The following is a 24289-nucleotide window of genomic DNA, read 5'->3' as shown; positions in this document are numbered from 1 at the left end:
TAAAAACAGAGGTATTGGCCTATGTACATATATTTACGTGGAAAGACATTAAGTAAGTGGATGGATTTGGGGTCTCTGCTCAAGCCCTCCCTCAAAGCAAGAACACTTTGTTGTAACAACCTGGCATTCTGTGCTGCTCACCCAACACAATTGCTGAAGACAAAATGGGTGCATAAGCAAATGTGGTAAAGAAAGTTGATGGTGCCCAGTTATCAAAAGATATAGCATGTGGAGTCTTAAAGGCTTGAAGTTAAACAAACAGCCATCTAGCAGAGAAGCAACAAGCCCATGTGGAAGAAGTACACCAATTTGTGCAATCATGTGGTGTCAACAGGATCTGGTGATGAGCATCAGGAGACCAAAAGAAATCAAACAAAAAACATATTGTTGAGAAGGAGGGGGATCAGAGAAGATGCCCAAAACCCATCTGTAGACAGAATCCCCTAACAGAAGGATCACAAGGAATGGATGAGTCAACCAGACCGATGAAACACACAATATTCCTCTGTTTGTTTGAGGCTGTCTCACCCTCCGCTATCATGAATCCAGTCCTGCCTTTCAGTTCTGGCTAGACCGGAGCATGTACACTGGTACAGATAAGAGCTCACGACACACAGAATCTAGGGCACATAAAACCCTCAGGAACAGAAATGGGAGTAGGTGGGGGTGGAGGGGAGGAAGGGGAAACTGATCATAATGATTGATGCATAATCCCCACCCCTCCCCAGGGGGTTGAACAGCAGAAACCTGGGTGAAGGGAGACAGTGGTTGTTGTAATATATGAAAACAATAATAATTTATAATTTATGAAGGGGTCATGAGTGGGGGAGCGGGGGTAGGAGGGAAAAGAGGAGCTGATACCAAGTGCTCAAATAGAAAGTAAATGTTAAGAAAATGATGATGGCAACATACGTACAAACATGCTTGATACAATTGATGGAGACATTAATTGGACTGTTACAAGAACTGTAAGAGCCCCCAATAAAATTATCTTTAAAGAGTAGAATTGTTTAAAAAAATAAAGTAGTTTTTAAGATGTACAAATATGGAGTGATAGATGGATCATAAGCATTAAAACAGACATGCCACTTCATTGCTTGGGAGACCATATTAAAAGAATCCGTGGCCTGAGAACAGATGCTCGCCTTTGTCATAATCTATATCTTTATATCGCATATATTATTTGTCCTTTTGGGATTCACTAATTTCAGCTATCAGAAGATTTTCCAGATCCATCCATAGCATGTTCATTCTCTTAGTGATACATGATATTCCATTGTATGATGTACAAAATTTTCTTTATCTATTCTTTTGATACCCCTTTGGACTGCTTCCAATGTCCTGCTATTGGGGACAGTGATATAACGAACATGGGAAACCATATGTCTCTGCACGTTGTGTCTCTTACTACTGTGACGTATATGCCCAGCAGAGGTATTACTGGATCGTATGAAAATTTTATTCCCAATTGTCTTAGATAATGCCATCTTTTCCACAATGGTCATACATATTTACAAACCCATCCACAATTATGAGATTTTCAATCTTTTTGCATTCTCTTCAGTATTTTTTTAATTTCACTATGATTGTTGATGTAAGGTTATATCTCATCATTGTTTTTACTTGCATCTCCAGTATGGTAGAGATTGTGAACATTTGTTCATGTGTTTGTTAGCAATTTGAATGTCATTTTTGGTGTATAAGACTGGGTTGACTAGAGAAACAAGTCCAGAGACACTCATAAATATGTAACAGAGAGCTATATATCAAAAAGCAATTATATATTGAGAAAACATCTCAGTCCAATTCAGATCAAGTCTATAAATCCAATATTCGCCCATATGTCCAATACTAGTTCAGACTCATGTTGCCACTAGCAATGATGTCAAATGCAGGAAAATCACAGACTGGTGGTTATAAAGTTTTGTGGATCCAAAGGCAGTGGATTCATCTCCTGGCTGCCATTAGTGTGGCTCCATGTGGCTTGTTAGTAAGCAGACCAAGGCAGAGAGAGTGTCGCCTGCCTCCAGGAAGCAAGAGAGGAAGGTTCCAGAATCCTCATGAGAAGGCCATGCCCACAAGGAGGCATCATCAGGATGGACCTGATCAACAAACTAATCTCCACCCCTTCACCTAAGATCCTCAACTTGACACAAGATTATGTAACTACCACATTTGGTGAACTGTCAATTCATTATTTTTTTCCCATTCTTTAATTTGTTGGTTTTTCCATTATTGGGGTATTGCAACATTTTTGAGATTCTAGAGATTAGTCCCTTGTCCTTTCTGTCATGATTAAAGGTTTTTTTCTCAGCCCACAGGCATTCATTTTACTCTTTTGATGAAGTTGCTTGATGCATTGAAGTGTCCTATTTTTAGTAGATCTCAGTGATCTATTCTGTCTTCTACTCTGTGGGTGCTTTCTTCCTTATGTATAGTAATTTGTCTACGCCCTGCATCAGGGCCCTAAAGTTTGTCCTATTTTCTCATTGATGATCTTTATAGATCTGGGAATCGATGCATTTGAATTGTGGTGCTCAAGAAGAATACTGGAAGTACCGGACTGCTAAAGGTCAAACTGCTCTGTCTTAAAAGAAGTATGGATGGCCAGAGTGCTCCTTAGAGGCAATGATGGCGAGATTTCAGCTGACATACTATGGACATATTGTCAGGAGATACAATTTTGCTATCATTGGAGTCAAGTCCTTGGAGAAGGACATCATGTTTGGTAAAGGAGAGAGGCAGTGAAAAAGAGAAAGGCCCTCAACAAGATGGATCGACGTAGTGGCTGTAACAATGGGTTCAAGTATTGGAACGATTGTGAGGATAGCAGACAGGACCATGCAGGGTTTCCTTACATTGTGCATGGGGTTGCTATGCATTGGAGCCAACTCAATAGGGCCTATCAACAAAAACGTAGCGCTGGAAGTGGCGTGTACATCTTTGGCCCATCTAAGTTCTATTTTGTGCATGAGGTGAGGTATGGGTCCTGTTTCATTTTTTGCAGATGAAGATCCAATTTTGCTGGCACCATTTGCTGAAGAGGTTTTCCCTTGGGGATTTGTTTGGGGATTGGGGATTTTCCTCCCCCTTTATCAAAAATCAGTTGTTTGGAGGTGAATGGATTTGTTTTGGAGTTTTCTATTCTGTTCCATTGGTCTTTGTATTTATCATTTTACAGGTACTAGGCTATTTTGAATACTTTAGTCTCCTACTTTATTCTTCTTAAGGAATTTTTTGCTTATCCTGGGTCTCTACCCTCTCCAAATGAAGTTAGTAATTATGTTTTCCATTTCTTCAAATAATGAAGTTGAAATTTGGATCATAATTGTATTTATATATTGCTTTGGGTGGTATTGACATTATCAATGTTAAACATTCCTATGTATGAACATGGAATATTCTTCCATTTATGTAGATTGTGGGGGGCTTTTTATAATAGTATTCTTAGTTTTCTTTGTACAGGTCTTTTTTTTTTCTTTTTTGGTTAGGTTCAGTCCTACATAAGTATTTAATCTTTTGTGTGGCTATTGTAAGTGGTATTGTTTCCTTAAAGTCTTTTCAGACATCTCTTAGCTGGTGTATAGGAAGTTATTTCTGCTTGCTAATCCTGGACTATTCCACATTACTGAGTCTTTTGATTGTTTCCAACAGTACTTTTTTGCTGAGTAATGTTGGGGGTTTTCTATATATAAACTATATTGTCTGAAAATAGAGTTTCCTGTGGAAAACAGAAAGATTTCTCCCAGGTTGTCTTCCCCAAATATATGTTAGACTTAGGACACTACTTGCAGCTAATGATAAATGATTGTCAAGCTACTTCCCTGAGGCAGTCAGTTGCCAGACTACTGTCTGGGCCCAACACAGGTAGGGCCCACTCCCTACTGTTAAGGAAAATGAGTTACTTCTCCCTAAAGGTTTGCAACCATTAGTCTGGTCCCTGTAGGTCAGGTTTACACTGTACTGATAATGGTTTCTATGGAGATCCAGAGAACAGGTCAAATCGGCTCAGTGACATCCATAGTTAGGTTGCCATCCTGAATCTAGGATCCACCCATCTTGTCACATGTTTACCCCCAATACCTCCCCTTCCTATTACGTGGATACCCCTAGATCATCCCCCTTCCATTACCTAGAGCACAACCCTTTCCTGTGACGTATGTCTTCACCTGTAATTAGGGGGCTTGCACATCCCCAGAGAATATAAAAGCCTTGGTTAGCAATAAAGGTCTCTCTCTCCCTCCACGTGGACCATGAAGTGAGGCTGAGGTGAGCATTGCTACCATGAAATGTGTCTGAGTCCATTATTTCAATCTCTCTTCAATCTCTCATGCTCTCTATGACTTTACTATAATCTTTACTTATTATCGCTGTACAATTGCCCCTACAGGACCCATGATGATGTGTTAGGGGCAGGTACCCTGACAGTTTCTCTTCTTTGCCAGGTTGTATTTCCTTTATTTCTTCCAGTTGTCTAATGAATCTGGCTAAGATTTTCCAGCAAGATGCTGAATAAGAGTGGTGATAGGGTCATCATGTCTGATCCCCATTCACAGGGGAAATGTTTTCAGTTTTTCCCTGTTGAGCCAGATATTAGCCATTGGTTTTTCATATATAGCATTTATTATGTTGAGAAATGTTTCTTCTGTTCATACTTTGTTGCGTGTTTGATTACAAATAAGTGTTGAATGTTGTCAAATGCCTTTTCTGGTTCTTATTTGCCTTCTGTGGTGGATTACATTAATTATTTCTTTAATGTTGAACAACCATTGCATATCTGGTATGAATTCCACTTGATGATGCTTTTTTTGCTTTTGTTGCTGTTTGATATGTTGTTGATTCTATTTGGCCAGGATTCTGTTGAGATTTTTGTATCTGTGTTCATGAGGGATGTTTGACTATAGTTTGCTTTCCTGTGGAGCTTTTTCCTGATTTAGGTACCAGGGTTATGCTGACTTCATACAGTGAGTTTGGAAGTTTGCTATCCAGTTCTATATTCTGGAATGGTTTGTATTGAATTGGTAAAATTCTCCTGTGGAGTCTTCTGGTCCTGGGTGTGTGTGTGTGTGTGTGTGTGTGTGTGTGTGTGTGTGTGTGTGTGTGTGTGTGTGTGTTAGTTGGAAGTATTTTAATAACCAGGTCTATTTCTCTTTTTGTTATATATCTGTTGAGGTTTTCTACATCAGTCTGCATTATTTTGGGTGGGTGGTGTTTCTCTAGATATTTGTCCATTTCTTCTAGGTTTTAAAACTTGTTGGAATACAGTTGTATGGCCGGATCAATACCAGGCTGGTTTCTAGCAGCAAGTGACCTTAAGTCTCCCCCACCACTGCAGAGCTGACCAGAGCTGGCTAAAACAACTAGCTGCAAGTGAACTTGAATATCCCACACACACCTGCTGAGCTGACCAGAGCTGGCTATGTAAAGCAGCCTCGCAAGTTATTTTTTTCTTTCTTTTACACACAGCCCTTTTGGCTCAGTGCCCTCTTTGTTCTCGGCCCACCACTCTGCACCCACGCGAATACACCTGGAACCAGGAAGACACCTTACATTCCAGAAACCGGGACATAGCTGTATCTCCCAATCCCTGACTACTCTACCTTATATGGAGTCTAGGCAGCCCAGTCACGTGTTCCCCGGCTATATAAACACCACTCCTGTAGTCTAGAGTACAACTCCCTCGGCCCAGACTCTGTGGACTGTGGGACTTCACACAGGCTGGGTTTTTCTCCCCAGTAAAGCCTGTTTGCTTAAATTCAACCGATTTGATGATCTCTGGCTCCTCTCAACTACATTACAACAGTCTTTCATAATACTGTGCTATACTTCTTATTTCATTTGGATCTGTTTGTGATGTTCTTTTTGACTCTAATTTACATTTTTGCATATTCTTTTTCTTTTCCTTTCTTAAGTTTACTAGTGGTTTGTCAATTTTATGAATCCTTTCTAAGAACCAACTGCTTGGTGGTTTTTCCTTCGTTTTTCAGTTTTCCAATGTATGTACTGACTCTAATCTTTTTTTTCTAGATAATTTTATTGGGAACTCATAACAATCTGTACATCAATTATATCGAGCATGATTGTACATGTGTTGCCATCATCATTTTCTAAACATTAACTTTCTATTTAAACCGTTGGTATCAGCTCCTTTCCCCTTCCTTCTACCACCCTCCCACCCTCATGAACCCTTGATAAATTATTATTATAATATTCTTATCTTACACTGCTGTCTCCCTTCCCCCAAGTTTCTGTTGTTCATCACCCTGGGGGATGGGGTGTTTATGCATCGATCATTGTGATTGGGGACTCTAATCTTTATTATTTCTTTTCTCCCAGTATTTGAGGGTATATCCTTTTGGTCTTTTTATTGGTGTTGAACATGTATGTTGTGTTAAGGTGTGGATTTAGTATTCTCTTTTTTTCACATAAGCATTGATTGCTATAAATTGTTCCAGAGTTTTTCATGGCTGACTTTCTAGAAATAGATGACAAGGCATTTCTTCCAAGGAGTTTCTGGGTGAATGAAACTCTCCAAGCTTTTTTTAAGAATTAAGCATGATAACCATTTGTATCAGCCCACCTAACTAAAAAAATAAAATCCCAAACACTGCCATAGAGGTGATTCTGAGTCAAGCAAGGAAGTCTCTAGGGAATACCAAAAATAGACTTTGGGGCCAGAGCATGGCACGCCATCAGACTTGCCTGGGAAACACTCCTAAAGGTTAAAAAAAATAGACCTTGAACTATTTACAGGCCTTTATTTTTCTTTTTTTGTCACTTTTTGTTTTGTTTTGTTGCTTTGTTTTCCTCTGTCTTGTTTTTGTGCATATCATTATCTCTGCAGGTCTATCTAGATAAGATAGGCTAGATAAACAATCCGGAGGAGAAAACAACAGGACTGACGGTTTCAGGGAGGACATGGGAGAGGGGAAGGTGGGGGAAAAGAAGTGGTTTTAATAAACCCAGGGAGAAGGGAACAACAGGTGATCCAAAATCAGCAGCAAGGAGGATGTAAGAGGCCTGGTAGGGCTTGACCAAGGGCAATGCAACCGAGAGCAATTACTGAAACCCAAATGAAGGCTAAGCATGATAGTGGGACAAGCAGAAAGTAAAAAGAAACAGAGGAAAGAACTAGGAGTCAAAGGGCATTTAGTCTAAATATAGGCATGTACATATGTAAATATATTTATATATGATGATTGGGGAATAAATCTATGTGCATATATTTATAGGTTGAGTATTAAGGTCACAGATGTACATTGGGCCTCCACTCAAATACTCCTTCAATGCAAGAACACTTTGTTCTATTAAATTGGCATTCCATAATGATCACCTTCCCAACAGAATCACTGAAGATGAATGTGTGCATAAGCAAACGTGGTGAAGAAAGCTGATGGTGCCTGGCTCTCAAAAGATATAGAGACTGGGGTCTTAAAGGCTTGAAGGTAAACAAGTGACCATCTAGATGAGAAGCAACAAAGCCCACATGGAGGAAGCACACCAGCCTGTGGGATCATGAGTTGTTGAAGGGATCAGGTTATCAGGCATCAAAGAACAAAAAATCATACCATTGTAATTGAGTGGGGTCCCAAAGCTTATCTGTAGGCAACTGGACATCCCCTTACAGAAGGGTGGTAGGGAGGAGATGAGGCAGGCAGGGTACTATGTAGCAACAATGAGACATACAACATTCCTCTAGTTGTTAAATGCTTCCTCCCTCTGCCATCAACCCCCACTCTCACGATCCCAATTCTACCTTACAAATTTGGCTAGACCAGAGGATATACACTGGTACATATAGGAACTGGAAACACAGGGAAGCCAGAACAGATGATCCCTTCAGGAGCGGTAGTGAGAGTGGCGATAGCGGGAGGATGGAGGGAAGGTGGGGTAGAGAGGGGGAACCGATTATAAGAATCTACATATAACCTCCTCCCTGGGTGATGAACAACAGAAAAGTGGGTGAAGGGAGATGTCGGACAGTGTAAGACATGAAAAATAATAAAAACTTATAAATTGTCAAGGGTTCATGAGGGAGGGGTGGTGGGGAGCAAGGGGAAAAATGAGCTGATATCAAGGGCTCAAGTAGAAAGCAAAGGTTTTGACAGTGATGATGGCAACAAATGTACAAATGTGTTTGACACAATGGATAGATTGTGATAAGAGCCCCCAATAAAATTATTTTTAAATAATAATAATAATTTTAAAATCAAATGAAAAAGTTGATTCTGACTCAGCAACTATAAGTCTTTACAAGAGCAGATAAAATGGTATGTAGGATCTCAATTTTTCAAATTTATTAAGGCTTATTTTGTGCCTTAACATATTTATTCTAGAGAATGTACCACACATGTTGGAAAAAATTCAGACTGTGTTGCTGGTGAGTCGAGTCCTCTATTTATCTAGCTCTATTGAGGTCAAGTTGGTTGATTGTGTTGTTTAGCTTTTCTTTTTCTCTGAATTTCTTTTCTGATGATCTCTTTTTCCTTGAGAATGGTGTATTAAAGTCTCCTACTATTATTTCCAAACTGTCTATTTCTCTACAACTCTGTGAGGGTGTGATTGATGTATTCTATTGTTTTTACTTTCATTGGGAGCATATCTGTTTAAATTGGTTATGTCTTCTTGATTTATTGGTTTTTAATCATTATGTAATGTCCTTTCTTTGCTCTTATGATGCTATTTGCCTTGTCGTTTACTCGATCAGAGATTAATATTGCCATTTCTGCTTTTTTGATGGCTCTCGCTGGCCTGGTAAATTTTTCTCCACCCTTTGACACTTAGGTTATTTTTGTCTTTGGATTTAAGGTATGTCTCTTATAGATGGGTCTGTTTTCTAAGCCAGTCTGTTCCTTTGTCTCTTGATTGGTACATGGAATCCATTGTCGTTGCTGATATATTTGGGTTTGTTGCTGTCATTTTTACTGTGTGTTTTGTTTGTTTATTTTCTACTTTTATTGGTGTGTTTATTCCTCCTCTAATTCTGTATCGTTTTGAATACGGTTTTATTATATGGGTTCCCGGGTGATGGTGTCCTATAATGCTACCAGATGTGTCAACTGCTGTTGTTCATGGTCTATCAATAGTGTTCCTATTGCTATTTGGGGGGATCTTGGTCTTGTTTTTATAAATCCCTTTAATGTTTCCTTATCTGGAAAGGCCTTTGCTTCTCCCTCATAGTTGAGGGTTAATTTTGCTATATATAAAATTCTTGGTTAGTAGCTGATACTGAGGGCCCAAGTAAAAAGAAAATGTTTTGAAAATGATGATGTTGATGATGATGATGATGAAAATGATGATGGCAACATATGTACAAATGTGCTTGACACAGTGGATGTCTGTATGGATTGTGATAAGAGCTGTACGAGCCCCCAATAAAATTATTTTTAAAGAAAAGAAAAATACATATACTAATTATTATTCTCAAGAACATCTCAGTTGTAATAGGTATTAAGCACTTAAGCCAACATATGAAAGAGTGAATTATTTGTGGGTAGTATATATGAAAATGGTGTATTTTTTTAACATTTTATTAGGGACTCATACAACTCTTATCACAATTTTTCCTACATCAATTTTATAAAGCACATCTGTACATTCTTTGCCCTCATCATTTTCAAAGCATTTGCTCTCCACTTAAGCCCTTTGCATCAGGTCCTCTTTTTTCTCCTCCCTCCCCGCTCCCCCCTCCCTCATTCGCCCTTGATAATTTATAAATTATTACTTTGTCATATCTTGCCCTGTCTGGCGTCTCCCTTCACCCACTTTTCTGTTGTCCATCCCCTCAAAGAGGAGGTCACATGTGGATCCTTGTAATCAGCTCCCCCTTTCCAACCCACTCATCCTCCACCCTCCAAGCATCGCCCCTCTCACCCCTGGTCCTGAAGGTCTCATCCACCCTGGATTCGAAAATGGTGTATTTTTAAGCAAGTGGTCCTTCTCAAATTCTCCTACACCTCCCATTCATGTACGAGAAATAATCAATTTAAGAATATCTAACTGACTCTTCGTTTACGTCTTGCAGGTACCAAGTCCGACTAGTCTAAGATTTCTGCCACTCATTGGTTCAGAAGCACAGAGGGACTCTTTAGATCTCCTTGCAGGGAAGAAGAAGGGAGGTCATGTCCAACATGAAAGAGTAAGTTATTACCTAATATTCCATAGTATATTCCACTTCTGCTTAGGTTGTTACTTGATACTATATACCCTTTCCCAGAGAATGGGACATACTTAGACTTTTCTTTAACCTGTTTGTGAGTAATCTCATTGAAATTAAATGATCAACTGGCTAGACAGAGAAAGAGAGGGGGGTTGGTGGATAGGAACTCTGAGCCTGAACTAATGAAACTTGCCTAGAATTTTAAGACTTAAATTCACTGAACTCAATATTGCCTAAGGTTCTGTATCTTGTCCTTGCTTTTGTTAATCTTGTACCTACAAGAGTAAGCTATAACACCAGTACCTTTCTGCTCATCAATAAAATTAAAATAACTTTTCCATGTACTAATATTAACTAACATACAACACTTCACAATTTCCAAAGTGGGGGAACTGATCACAAAGATATACATATAACTCCTTCCCCCTCTTTTATAAATAATTCATTTGATTTTCACAATAATAACAAGGAAAATGTTATATCCATTTCAGAGTTGGAAAAAATGAGGCCAAAAACAAAAGCCCTATAAGAATTAAGCAAAAGCTAAAATCTACTTCTGATTCCAATTTGAATTCTTATTTTTTAAATCATTTTCTTGGGGGCTCCTACAGCTCTTCTCACAATACATACATACATACATACATACACACATACATACATACATTGTGTCAAGCACATTTGTACATTTGTTGCCATCATCATTTTAAATATTTTCTTTTTACTTGAGCCCTTGGTATCAGCTCATTTTTTAACCCTCCTCCTTCACCCTCCCTCCCTCACAGACTCTTGATAATTTATAAATTGTCATCATTTTTTCATGTCTTACACTGACCAATGTCTTCCTCCACCCACTCTTCTGTTGTCCATTCCCTAGGGAAGGAGTTATATATATATCATTGTGATCAGTTAACCCCCACCATCCCCTTACCCTCTTGGTATCACTACTCTCATTATGGTTCTGGGGAGTTTATCTGTCCTGAATTCCCTGTGTTTCTAGCTCTTATCTGTATCCATGCACATGCTCTGCTCTAGCCGGATTTGTAAGGTGGAATTGGGATCATGATTGTAGAGTGCGGGGGGGGGGGGGAGGGAAGCATTAAAGAACTAGAGGAAAGTTGTACATTTCATTTGTACTCTTATTTTTATAAACATAAATATTTCAAGAAACATGAACTTATTCCACTTCCACTTGGAAGACTACATAGGCCTAACAACCTGTGGTCATCTGTCCATCACTAACATACATCAGACATTACCTATACGTCTAGTTGTGAGGATTTTGGTCTTTACATTTAGCTGTACTCCACACCGAAGGCTGTGAGCCTCGATCTTCCTCAGCAAGTACTTCATGCCCCCCTACTCTCAGCAAGCAAGGTTGTATCATCTGCATTTTGCAGATTGTTAATAAATCTTCCAACAGTCCTGATGCCGCATTCTTCTTCACGGAATCCAGATTCTCTGATGATTTGCTCAGCATACAGACTGAATAAGTATGGTGAGAGAATGCAACCCTGGTGTACACCTTTCTTGATTTACAATTATGCTGTGTTTCCTTGCTTTGTTCACACAATTGCCTCGTGATCCATGTAGAAGTTCCAAATGAGCACAATGAAGTGTTCTAGAATTCTCACTCTCATCAAGTTGAAGGATAGTTTATTATAATCCACACAGTTGAATGCTTTTGCATAGTGAATAAAACACAAGAAAACAAAATTTATTTTTAAAAAGAAAAGAATATTGCAAGTAAACAAACAAAAAAAGGAAACATCTTTCTGGTGTTCTCAGCTTTGAGCCAAGATTCATCTGACATCAGCAATTGTTCCATGTTCTCTTCTGAATCCAGCCTGAACTTCCGGCAGCTCCCTGTCAATGTACTCTTAAAACCATTGTTTCATGACCTTCAGCAAAATTTTACTAGCATGTGACATCATGATATTGTTCTATAGTTTGGATCATGTTTATTATTGTGATGATGATGATGATGATGGGCCACCTTTCTTTGGAATGAGCACCAATATGAATCTTTTCCAGTCACTTGGCCAAGTTTGCCATTTTTCCGTCATCACTGTTTTCCAAATTTCCTGGTATAGACTAGTGAGTGTTTCATTATCTCGTTGAAACATTTCAGTGGTATTCCATCAATTCCTTCGAACCTCATTTTTGGCTAATACTTTCAGTGCAACTTACACTTCTTCCTTGAGGAGCATTACTGAATCTTGCTCATATGACAGCTCCTGAAATGGTGGAAATTTGACTAGTTCCTTTTGGTACAGTGACTGTGTATTCTTTCCACACAACTGGATTAATAGCTAATATCTTTCCTCAAAACTGGGCCAATAGGTAAAATGGCCAATGGAGAAGATATTAAAGTTGTCAAGGAATTGGTCTTACATGGATCCACAATCAATGCTCATGGAAGCAGCAGTCAAGAGATCACAAGACACATTGTATTAGGTACATCTGCTATACAAGATCTCCTTACAGTATTGAAAATCAAGGATGTTACTTTGAGGACTAAGATGCGCCTGACCCAAGCCGTGGCGTTCTCCATTGCATCACATGCATGTGAATATTGGACATTGGATAAGGAAGACCAAAGAAGAAGCGATGCATTTGAATTGTGGTTCTACAAAGAATATTCCATGTACTGTGGACTGCTAAAAGGACAAACTGATCCATGTTGGAAGAAGGAAAGCCTGAGTGCTCCTTAGAGGTAGTGATGTCAAGACTTTGTCTTACATACTTTAGACATGTTGTCACTATGTTATATGCCACTTTCCATTAAATCAGACAAAAAATAGAAGGGAATTTGGTATTTTATTGACTGTTACTAATTTTCAAAAGTCCAGCAGATACAATTACCACCACAACAAAAAGGCAACCTTAATTAATTTACATAGAAAATATTTCCTTGATTATGTTAGCTCTTGTGCAATTAATGAGAATATTAAAAACAAAAACTCAATGCTATTGAGTCAATTCTGTCTCACAGCACTCCTACAGGCCTGGGTAGAACTGCCACTTTCAGTTCCGGAGACGCCTGATTATAGGAATAAAAAGCCCCATCTTTCTCCCACCCTGGCTGATGGTTTTGAGCTGCTGATCCTGTGGTTAACAGCCCAACACATAACCACTACACCAGCTTCTCATTATGCATCAACTGCACCAATTACTTGAGTCAAAAATGTTAACAACTGTTTCCTATAAAAATAATAGTCTTCTTCTTAAAATTAAATACACTATACATCTACCCACCAATTGTCTGTCAGTTTGTTGTACTGTAGTGACTTGTGTGTTGCTGTGATGCTAGACATTATGTCACTGGCGTTTCAAATGGCAGCAGGGTCACCCAAAAGGAACAAGTTTCAGTTGAGCTTCCAGACTAAGAATAAACAACAAAGGACTTGGCTCCTAACCTCAGAGGAAAACCTTATGAATAGCTTGGAAGCATCGTAAGATACAGAACGCCTAAACAAAGGAAGGAGAACATTATCAGAGATACTGCCTCTCAGTATCAGAGGATGGGTCTGATTAGGGATCTTCATTTGATCCCTAATTTGATGGGGCAGGACTCAAGGGAAGGAGAAACAGCTGCAAAAATCGGCTAAAAAAAGAGGACCTGATGCAAAGGGCTTAAGTGGAGAGCAAATGCTTTGAGAATGATTGGGGCAGGGAATGTGCGGATGTGCTTTATATAATTGATGTATGTATATGTGTGGATTGTGATAAGAGTTGTATGAGCCCCTAATAAAATGTTTTTTTTTTAAATTGGCTAATGATAAGGACTTGGAATGTGCAGGTACGAGTTTAGGGAACTTGGAAGTGTTCAAAAATGAAATGGAACATAAAGACCGACATCCTAGGCATTACTGGGCAAAAATGGACTGGTTTTTGCCATTTTGAATGAGAAAATTCTATGCATTCCTATCACCAATAATTAATGTAAATAGGATTCATTGTCAGAAAGGATCTTGCTGAGTCCATCGTGATGTACAATGCTATCTGTAACATATCTATCCACCTTCAAGAATATCAAATCAATAAAACTGTTATTCCACAAAAACTAATCAACCACAAAAACTAGTGATAAAGAAATGGAATCATCCTATCAACGATTTCAGCCAGATCAAACATGCAAACAAGATACATACATTAATTATTGGTGACAGGAATGCAAAAGTTGGAAACAAAGAACAGTAGTTGGAAAATGTGGACTTGGTGATAGAGTGAATCTAGAGAGCAAACAATATAATTCTGAAAAACAAATTACTTGCTCATAGCAAATGCCTTTTTTCAACAACACAAAAGGTGGCAATACACATTGGATTTCCCTAGATGGAAGATACAGAAATCAAATTAACTACATCTATGAGAAGACATGGTAAAGAAGGGCAGTATTAGCAGCTAAAACTAGACCAGGAGACAACTGTGGAACATACTATCAATTACTCCTATGTAAATTCAGGATAAAGCTGAAGAAAATTAAAACAAGCCCAGAAAAGAAAAATAGGAGCTTGAGTCTCTCCAACTTAAATTTCAAAAACAGCTCAAGAACATATTTGACCCATTAAACACTAATGATTTGCTGGGCTGTGGGAAGGCATCAAGCACATCTTTCATGAAGAAAGCAAAAAGACATTAATAACATAAGAAAGAAAGAAAAGATCAAAGCGGATGTCAGAAGATACTCTGGAACTTGCTCTTAATCATAGAGTATCTGAATCAATTAGAAAAAAGGATGAAGTCAGCATTGAACAGAAAACTTCAAAGGGCAGCTTAAGAAGACAAATTTGAATATTCTATGAAATGTGAAAAACACCTACATTTAGAAAACCAAAAGGGAAGAACACACAAAGCATATCTTTTTAAAAAATCATTTTATTGAGGCTCTTACAGCTTTTATTACATTCCATACATCAATTGTATCAAGCGTATTTGTACATATGTTGCCATCATCATTTTCTAAACATTTACTTTCTATTTGAGCACTTGGTATCAGCTCATCTTTTTCGCCTCGCTCGCCCCCACACCCTTGTGACCCCTTGATGATTTTTTTTATACATTACACCGACCACTGTCTCCCTTCACCCATGTTTCTGCTCTTCAGCCCCCTGAGGAGGAGAAGGGGTTATGTGTATATCATTACAATAGGTTCTCCCTTCCTCCCCCCCTCTTCCCAACTTCCCGCAACCAAGTAGTGATACCACTATTTCCATTTCTGTTCCTGAGGGGTTTATCTGACCTGGATTCCATGTGTCATGAGCTCTTATCTGTACCAGTGTACATGCTCCAGTCTAGACAGAACTGAAAGGCAAGACTGGGGTCATCGTAGTGGGGGGTGAGGAAACTTCAAAGAACCAAAGGAATATTGTGTGCTTCATGTTCCCTGGTTGATTCATCCCTTCCTTTGGGAAAAAAATAGCAAAAAACAAACATATATAATTTTAGGTCTGCCTGCTGACCTTTATGATTATCTCCCCACCAATCCTGGGGGATTCTGGGAACTGCCCGTCCTAGCCTGAAGTCTATTGTAGGGGATCCTGAGGGGGGCTGTGGCTTTGCCTTGCTCCTGTTTCTGATCTATTATGTTCCCTTCTTGGTTCCCCCCATTGTGGGGGTGGATAGACTGGACACACTCCCTACCATGTGTCTGCAGTATTGTCCTCTGTCACTGTAAGCTTCAGCAGGAGGACATCATGTGCCAAGCTATTGTCAGCCTGACAGTCCTCGCTGTGCCTTAATAACTCCATGCAGGGTGTCATCCTCAGAGCTTAGTGTACTGATAAGATACCTAGTCCTCACTGTCTCTTTTTCCTCCTTGGTTTGCTTCATGGGCATGGCAGGCCAGCCACTCTTCCAAACCTATAGGTTTAGTGTTGTCCTTTGTAGTGCATTCAAGTAAAGGGGGGAGTGTCAGCTTGCCTCTGATTGGGGCTGGCCATGTAGCCCTCTCTGTTCATGAGTCATTGGGAGGAAATGAGCCAGTCAGGGTACAGGGTAGCAATGATGAAACATACAATTTTCCACTAGTTCCTAAATGCTTCCTCCCCCACCCCCACTATCTTGATCCCAATTCCGCCTTACAAATCTGGCTAGACGAGAGGATGTACACTGGTACAGATAGGAACTGGAAGCATAGGGACGGCAGGGTGGATGATCCCTTCAGGACCAGTGGTGAGAGTAGGCATACTGGGAGGGTAACAGGAGGGTGGGTTGGAAAGGGAGAACTGATTACAAGGATCTACATGGGACCTCCTCCCTGGGGGATAGACAACAGAAAAGTGGGTGAAGGGAGATGTTGGACCGGGCAAGATATGACAAAATAATTTATAAATTATCTGGGGTTCATGAGGGAGGGGAAAAAATAAGGAGCTGATGCCAGGGGCTTAGGTGGAGAGCAAATGATTTGAGAATGATGAGGGCAATGAATATACAAATGTGCTTTACACAGTTGATGTATGTATGGATTTTTGTAAAAGTTGTATGCACCTCTAATAAAATAATTTTTTAAAGATATGGCTCAAGTAGAAAGTAAATGTTTAGAAAATGATGATGGCCACATATGTGCAAACATGCTTGATACAATTGATATATGGAATGTTATAAGAGCTATAAGAGCCCCCAATAAAATAATTATTTTAAAAGATATGGCTGTGATATATGTATTTACATAATAATATAAAACAATAATTAAAAAGGTTCCAGGGGGAAGGGTGGGGAAGGAGGGAACAAAGAGGAGCTGGTATCAAAGAGTTCAAAACTAAAGAAAATGTTTAAAACTGATTGTAGTAGCAATCACACAACTATGTTCAATTCATTTGAATTATGGAATGTTATGGTATCTGTAAGACCTCCCAATAAAATGATTAACTTAAAAGGGGGAGGAGGATCTAATGGCAAAGTTTTAACCATCCAAGTCAGATTTTTCATTTTAATCTTCCATAATATTGTCTACAGTATGCAGTGTCTGATAACCAAATTATTCCCACCCTTCAATTATGGTCGGAGGGAAATCACCAGAGGCTTATCCCATGTGTAAATCTGTCAAATATATTTTGAGCTTCCACTGTCATCCATGGGCTTCTGCAAAGCAGAGTTTCACAATATAACTTCTGATGCCATTTCCTCTTTCAAATTTAGATCATATCATTTCAATCACTGGATCATAGATGTGGGTGTGTGCTACAGTTTATGGTGCCAGCCTGGCCGATAAACACAAGTAGGATTAACTGAAGGGCAGAGGGATAAATGGCTCGGTGAGCCTCACCTTGCTTGTCCTGTGCCTCAGTTTAAAGGGGTACACTACCTGTGGGATGCCTAGCCTGTGGACTGTGTCGCTGTAAGTTGAGGTCCCTTTAAGCCCACACGATTGGAATGTTCATCTCTGGAGCTGGGGACCGACAGTTGATGAGAGGTGGTGACCTGCCTTGCTGTTTGCTGCCTGGATATATATAGCCCAGCTCTCTCTACAGAAGGGGACTGGCACCTGGCGGCTCTCAAGCCTTAAAGGACTGCTAGTGTCTCACTGCTTTATAATTTAACTGTTAGTTTCCTGTATAATCTATCTGTATATAATTTAATGGTTTATTTCCTGAATTCTAGATCGATCTTTATACATATATTTATATATAATTACTAGCCATCTGGTTTGTCTCTCTGGAGAACCCTGTCCAGCACAGTGGGCTTCTTCCGAGTGGGATTAAACGAGGTCCTTATTTAGATGGTCACTTGTTTGAAAACAAATCTTTAAGATCTCAGATGCTGTTCTGATAGCCAGGCACCATCTAATTTCTACCCCACACGTTGCTGTAACACCCATATCTTCGATGTTTCCTTCATGAGGGCAAGTATCAAGCAGGGCCATCAAACTCAAAAGAATTTCTGTTTTCTTTTACCCTATTGGTAAGAAAGGTAAACAGAACAGCTATCTCCATTTGCTAACAAAAAAGGGGCCAGAAAATCATGATTATAAATCTTTTATAATTTGATGATAGAGATAATAGTAGACAGAGAATTGAATTAATTTGCAAAATAAGATTAAGTATTTCCCTTGCAAACTTTGGCATTTAATAAAATGATATTAATATTGGAAACCTGGATAGATTAAAGCACTACTATATTGGTTTTCTGCAGCCTTGGGAACCCAAAGAGCCTAACCTTGCAAATGATGGATCAAATAAAATCTACAAATACAAATCAAACTCCTATGGTGGCATATGTGCAAATGTGCTTGGCACACAGGATGAATGTATGGCTTGTGATGAGACATGTAAGAGCCCCCAATAAAAGTATTTTTTAAAAAAGCACTTCCAGGAAAGTAGGCATAAAAATACCTGAGAAAGATTATTTACCAATTTAATGAAATCAACACTAATGGAACACCTCAAAATACCCACCAAGTGCCCTAAATTGTACCCAGCACCAAGAATCCTTTCACAGTTCAAGGAGCACTTAGTATAGACGGATCCTATAAGCAAAAACCAAACAAACAAACCCGTCAACAGGTGTTGTAATGCCTTGGATGTTCTGTTTTTAAATAATAGAAATGCTGGTTCCAAGTATTTACTTCTTTAAATGGTTTGTAAATATCTTTAGAATTAAATAAGAAATGATAGCATGTTAATCATAGTGCAAGGAATAAATCAGAGTGTAAACTTATAATTTATGTGCCTCTCCAGTTTTAATGTGGGAAGAAAATGGGAAACATGAACTTGATAAAATGTGACCCATTTCAAAGTTATGAAAACAACACATAGAATAAGCCTCTGATGTTCTCCTCTGGCTATAATAAACAATGGGACTAGCCTAGTTATCAGAGATTATTATAGAGGTGATTATTGTAGATTAAAATAAAATATCATAGCAAAAATGTCTTCCTTGGCTTTTAAAATATTTACAGTGGTCCTTTTCCCCCTTACTATTTGTATTTTTATCTTTGTATTATTTTTATCTTTATAACTTTATTTCGTTTCTGTTGGGTTTTCCAGTTGGTGAAGCACAGAAGTAGACACATAAAGATAAGAAGTGATGCAATATAGGAGCGATAGGGGTGGGAGAAAGGGAGGGTGGGGGACATACGTGGGATGGGGAAGGGAGCACTAAGACTGATAGTGATTATACAACTCTTTTTAAATGTGATTTAACCATGGGGGGTGTGGTGGGTAAAGTGTTCTAAAATTGATTGTGGTAATGATTGTACAACTCTTCTTGATCTGATTGAACTATTGAATTATGTGAGATGTGATGAACGGACAATCAAGCTGTTTAAAAAATCTGATTTGAGTAAGGTTAAAACCTTTTGATACATTTTGAGTTTGCTCTGGTTTTTAATGTTTTCCACTTTCTTTCAAACTGGGGTTTATCTCTGTTTTATTTTCTTATTATTGATAGCCTCTCTGTTACATGGTATTTTATATTTTTCTGTATAATGAATGAAGGATGTTTACATACATTCTGATATGATTCAGAGTTATTGTCCTCCAGATAAACTGTTGGGTTTAAATCTTGTGAAAACTTACAAAGGGTGGACATTTAGGAATGTATCTCTTCATATTGCACTATATCCACTTAGCTTAGAATTTAGAATTTATTTCTTCTAAAAAAATTTTTTTTAAAGAATTTATTTCTTTTATCCCATTAGAATGTAAAATTCATTACAGAGGAAATTTAATTTATTCTCTGTTGAAACTTGAATGTCTGTTCTAGAATCTAGATACTAGACTCAAGATCTAGAATAGATACTCGAGTCCCAACAGAGAATAAGTCAGTTGAGGATAGATGGTATTGTTCTTAAGTGCCAGGAATCTGTTCCGATTCACAGCAGCCATCTGTACAACAGAATGAAACTGAAATTCTTAAAATTGTTACTATGCATGCTAGTCCAGGTTGACAAGAGAAATAAATTCATAGACACTCATGTGTATAAGAAAGAGTTTTATGTACAAGAACAATTGAATATTGAGAAACGTCCAATATTAGCCCACATGTATGATACCAATCTACAAATTCCTCTTCAGACTCATGAAGCACATGGAGGAAGATCACAGGGCAGTGGGTGGAAAGTCTTGTGGATCCAGTGGCAGTAGAAGCATCTCAGTGCTGGCGTGGGTCTCCACAGGGCTCCTCGATTCCAGGGCTCTGTCTATATCAGTGTAGCTCCATCAGGGTCATTGTCAATAATGTCTCGCAGAGTGAGCCTGTGTCCCACCACCAGTGAGCTATTTATCTCCTTCTTGCCTCCAATTGAGGTTATCAAGCTGCAACCTGATTGGCAGGGTAAACTCCATCCTTCTCTCGAATAGTCTCAAATTGACAACAGATTATGTAACCATCACACTATGTTTAAGCCCACTGTTGCAGCTATCATATCAATGTGTTTTGTTGAGTGTTTTTCTCTTTTTTGATATTGTTCTTCAGGGACTCGTCTCTCCTGATAACAAATTCAAAGTACAATGCACACAGTCTCACCGTCCTCACTTCTAAAGAGCATTCTGGGTGTACTTCTCACAAACGACACAGGTTTTTGTTCTTCTAGCAGTCCACAATACTTAGTGTTTTTTTTTACCAGCACCATAATTCAAATGCATCATACATTGTCCAACTTTCATAGGCATATGAAACAAAAATATCTTGTCTTGGGTCGGTACACTTAGATTCCAAAGTGACACATTAGACACTCAAAATAATATTGCTGAATGAAAAATCAGAAACTCATGGCCACCAAGTCAATTCTAGCTCATCGTCACCCTTTAAGGAGCTCTGGCTGTCAGCCTGTGTGGTCCTGAGGTGTCCATGGGATCAGGTAGCAGGAATTAGAAAACCCAGAACAATCGTATCAATTCCAATGAGGTGGGGGTGGGGGGGTGGACGTGGGGGCAGAGTGGAAACCCAAAGTCCATCTGTAGACAATTGGACATGCCCTCACTGAAGGGTCACAGGAAGGGATGAGCCATCCAGGGTGTAGTATAGCACCTGCAAAACATACAACATATCTCTAGTTCTTTAATGCTTCCTCCCCCTCACTCTCCCACTATCATGACCCCATTCTACCTTAAAAATTAGCTAGACCAGAGCATGTACACTGGTATAGATAAGCGCTCTCAACACATGGAATCAAGAACAGATAAACTCCTCAGGACCAATAATGAGAGTAGTGATGCCATGAGGGAAGGGAGAAGGTGGGGAAAGAAAGGGGGAACCGATCACAATGATTGATATGGGTGAAGGGAGACTGCGATTGGTGTAAGATAAGAAAATAATAATACTTTCTAAATTATCAAGGGTGGGGGAGAGAAGGAAAAAATGAGGAGCTGATTCCAAGGGCTCGAGTAGAAAGAAAATATTTTGGAAAGGATGATGGCTCAGGGCCAACAAAGAGAGTAGAGCTACCAGGAGGACTAGGCGAGGGTGGTGGGGAAAGGGGGAATTGATCACAAGGATTAACCTATAACCCCCTCCCAGGGGGACAAAAAATGGAAAAGTGAGAGGCGACGGAGGACGACGTAAGATATGAAAATAATAATCTATAACTTATCAAGGGTTCATGAGGAAGGGTGGGCAGGCGAAGGAGGGGGAAGAAATGGGGAGCTGATATCAGGGCCTCAGTGGTTAGAGAATGATGATGGCAGCCTATGTACAAATGTGCTTGACACAGCGGATGTATGGATTGTTATAAGAGCTGTAAGAGCTCCCAATACAATGATTTCTTTTTTTCAATGGAGTTCTGGTTGTGTAGTAGGTCACCTGCTGGGCTGCTAACCACAAGGTCAGCCTTGAAGTGCCGTTTTCCAGGCTGTAGTCTTTACTGGAGCAGAACACCTGGTCTGTCTCCTTCAGTGCAGTTGGGAGGGTTCAAACTGACAAGAGTTTCATTTAGCAGCCAACCATGCAATTCTTGCATCACCGGGACTCCTTTATTTCCTTATAATAGACCAGAAAAGCAAATTATTCCTGAATTTTAAAACAGTTTAATTTTTTTATTATCTTTTTTAAAAACCTCAACTTTATTTCTAATGTGTATGGTAATAAATTGATGACTCCCTCCCCTCCCCAAGTCTATGGAATCTGATAACATAAATATAAAATAATCTCATTGATGTATGGATTGTGATAAGAGTTGTATGAGTCCCAATAAAAAGATTTAATAATTTAAATTTAATTAATTAAATAATCAAAAGTATACCTATATAAAATAAGCTCTACGCTTTATTAGAACTTAGGCAGATTTATTATTTTATTTTTAAGCCAATGCTTTACAGATTAGGAAACTGAATCTTAGAATGATGCCTGTCTTGTTAAGGAGCTCTAATTCTTCCACACTTCCTTTTGATGCCTTTCTGGATTCCCCGCCTCCTGTTTTCAATAGACTGTCCAATTTTCCTGGTGGCGTAGTAGTTCCGCGTTGGGCTGTGGTCAGAAAGGTCCACAGTTCAAAACCAGCAGCTGTTCTGCAGAAGGAAAACGGGGTTTCTACCTGGTAGAGGGTTACAGTCTCAAAGACCCTGTCCTATAGGATTACTATGAGTCGGGATCGACTCAACGGCATTGTTTTGTTATAAATGAGGCAAACAGGATTATCACGTAAACCATGATACTTTCTTTCTAACCAAAAATCAAACCATTGAATAGATTCCAATTCAGAGCAGCCTCATCGGTTGCAGAGTAGAGCTGCATCCCACAGTCATGACTTGTTTTTGAGTCTATAGCCATGCTTTACTTGTGAAGTTAACTCTGGTAGCTCTAGTTAGTGGCCTAACTTTACTTTTACTGACCAACTAAATAGTGATACAATTAAATTCTAGAAAATCGTGTTGATAATGCTAGCTACTAAAAGACATACCTTTTTTTTTTATAGTTACAAGGAAGGAGGAGAAGTCTGAAAAGAAATTTGGTCCCACAAATAAATCTCGCCTCTTCCTTCTTCCCATCTATTCCCAAGTAAGGAAAATCAGAAGTTGCTGCTGTGGCCTGATGGGTACATGGAATATCAAGAGCTGGATGACACTTGGGACTTTCTTACATGAGACTGAAATCCCACCTTTTAGTCCTCCTTCTGGCCTCAGGCTAGTCAACTGAAGAAGATTGCTTATGTAACCCGAATGGCTTTATCCTCCAATACCAAGCAAGCAGCAAGCAGTTTGCCAATTTCTTTTATTTACTGAAATTCATTCAAGGAATAAGTAGTACTTCTTTTACACTGCCTGCAAAATGACACCTAAGGATACAAGTGAGATCAGTAACATAAGTAATGTAAATGAGTTATAAACAATTCACTTAATTAATACCATCCCCACTGTTTACCCAGATCTGAGAATAATTAAAAGAAAACATGCATTAAGAGGTAAATTTCTTGTGTCATGCTATGTGGCATACAAAGTGAATTATTATTAAAAAGAAAAAATGAGCTAGCTATCTTCACTTGGAGTGTACCACTTGGCAAAAATGTTTAGCTTTTTATATAAAATCCGAAATTACTACATTTCATCGAGAAATGACTAGATTAAATAGAACTTGAATGATTATATGAAGATTCTGATGTTCATATTTTACTAATTATTTAAATGATGGATTTTGGGATTAGGACCAAATCATCAACTTTACCAATGTAAAATATTATCGATTAAAAAATGAAAGTAACTGAAGTTGATCAATGATATATGAAGCCCCCAGGCTCTGTCCAGGTGGTATAGGGGAGCACAGGGCTTAGTGCCCCATGAAGTACAGTCCTTTCCCACAACGTTGAAGATCAAGCCGGGCCTTGAGTCTGTGCCTGCATATTTCTACAGCTTCTGAGAGTCCTGTGGACAATGACTGAGGAGACAAATCATGCAGGGAACATGTTTTAAAAAAATAATTAGTAATTAAAATTTTTTAAATACATGAAGCTTTAGTTATATCCTAAGGCAAGAGGAAAGTAGCAGAAGAACTTCATATGAACCCAGGGCGATATGATTTCCTTGTGGAATGACTTTGAGCAATAAATAATAAAAGTAGTTTCATGTCAAGAGGTCTACTTTCTCCATAGCATCAAACCATGTGATAAGAAAAAGTTGTGATCATTTACTAATATTTGAGTCTATCCAGTCTCTGAAGATGGCATAATTTTTCAAATCCCACCTTTGAAAATCTATG

At 38.9% G+C, this 24289-nt stretch overlaps 1 protein-coding gene and 1 pseudogene across 1 annotated transcript in view; both read left to right on the top strand.

Moving 5' to 3' along the window:
* WDR64 (WD repeat domain 64) overlaps positions 1-23099 on the top strand; it is a 275642-nt gene extending 252543 nt beyond the window's left edge. The window contains exons 27-28 of the mRNA XM_075554137.1: positions 10025-10123; positions 23013-23099. Of these exons, the coding sequence (XP_075410252.1) occupies positions 10025-10123; positions 23013-23099 (186 nt within the window). The remainder of the gene's footprint in view (positions 1-10024; positions 10124-23012) is intronic.
* A 705-nt stretch (positions 23100-23804) lies between these two features.
* Positions 23805-23998, top strand: LOC142453965 (small nucleolar RNA SNORA73 family; annotated as a pseudogene).
* The last annotated feature ends 291 nt before the right edge of the window (positions 23999-24289 follow it).

The sequence above is a fragment of the Tenrec ecaudatus genome, chromosome 7, assembly GCF_050624435.1.
Source record: "Tenrec ecaudatus isolate mTenEca1 chromosome 7, mTenEca1.hap1, whole genome shotgun sequence".
Lineage (NCBI taxonomy): Eukaryota > Metazoa > Chordata > Mammalia > Afrosoricida > Tenrecidae > Tenrec > Tenrec ecaudatus.
Note: the sequence above shows the minus strand (reverse complement) of the source record. Positions and strands in the feature narration are given on the sequence as shown.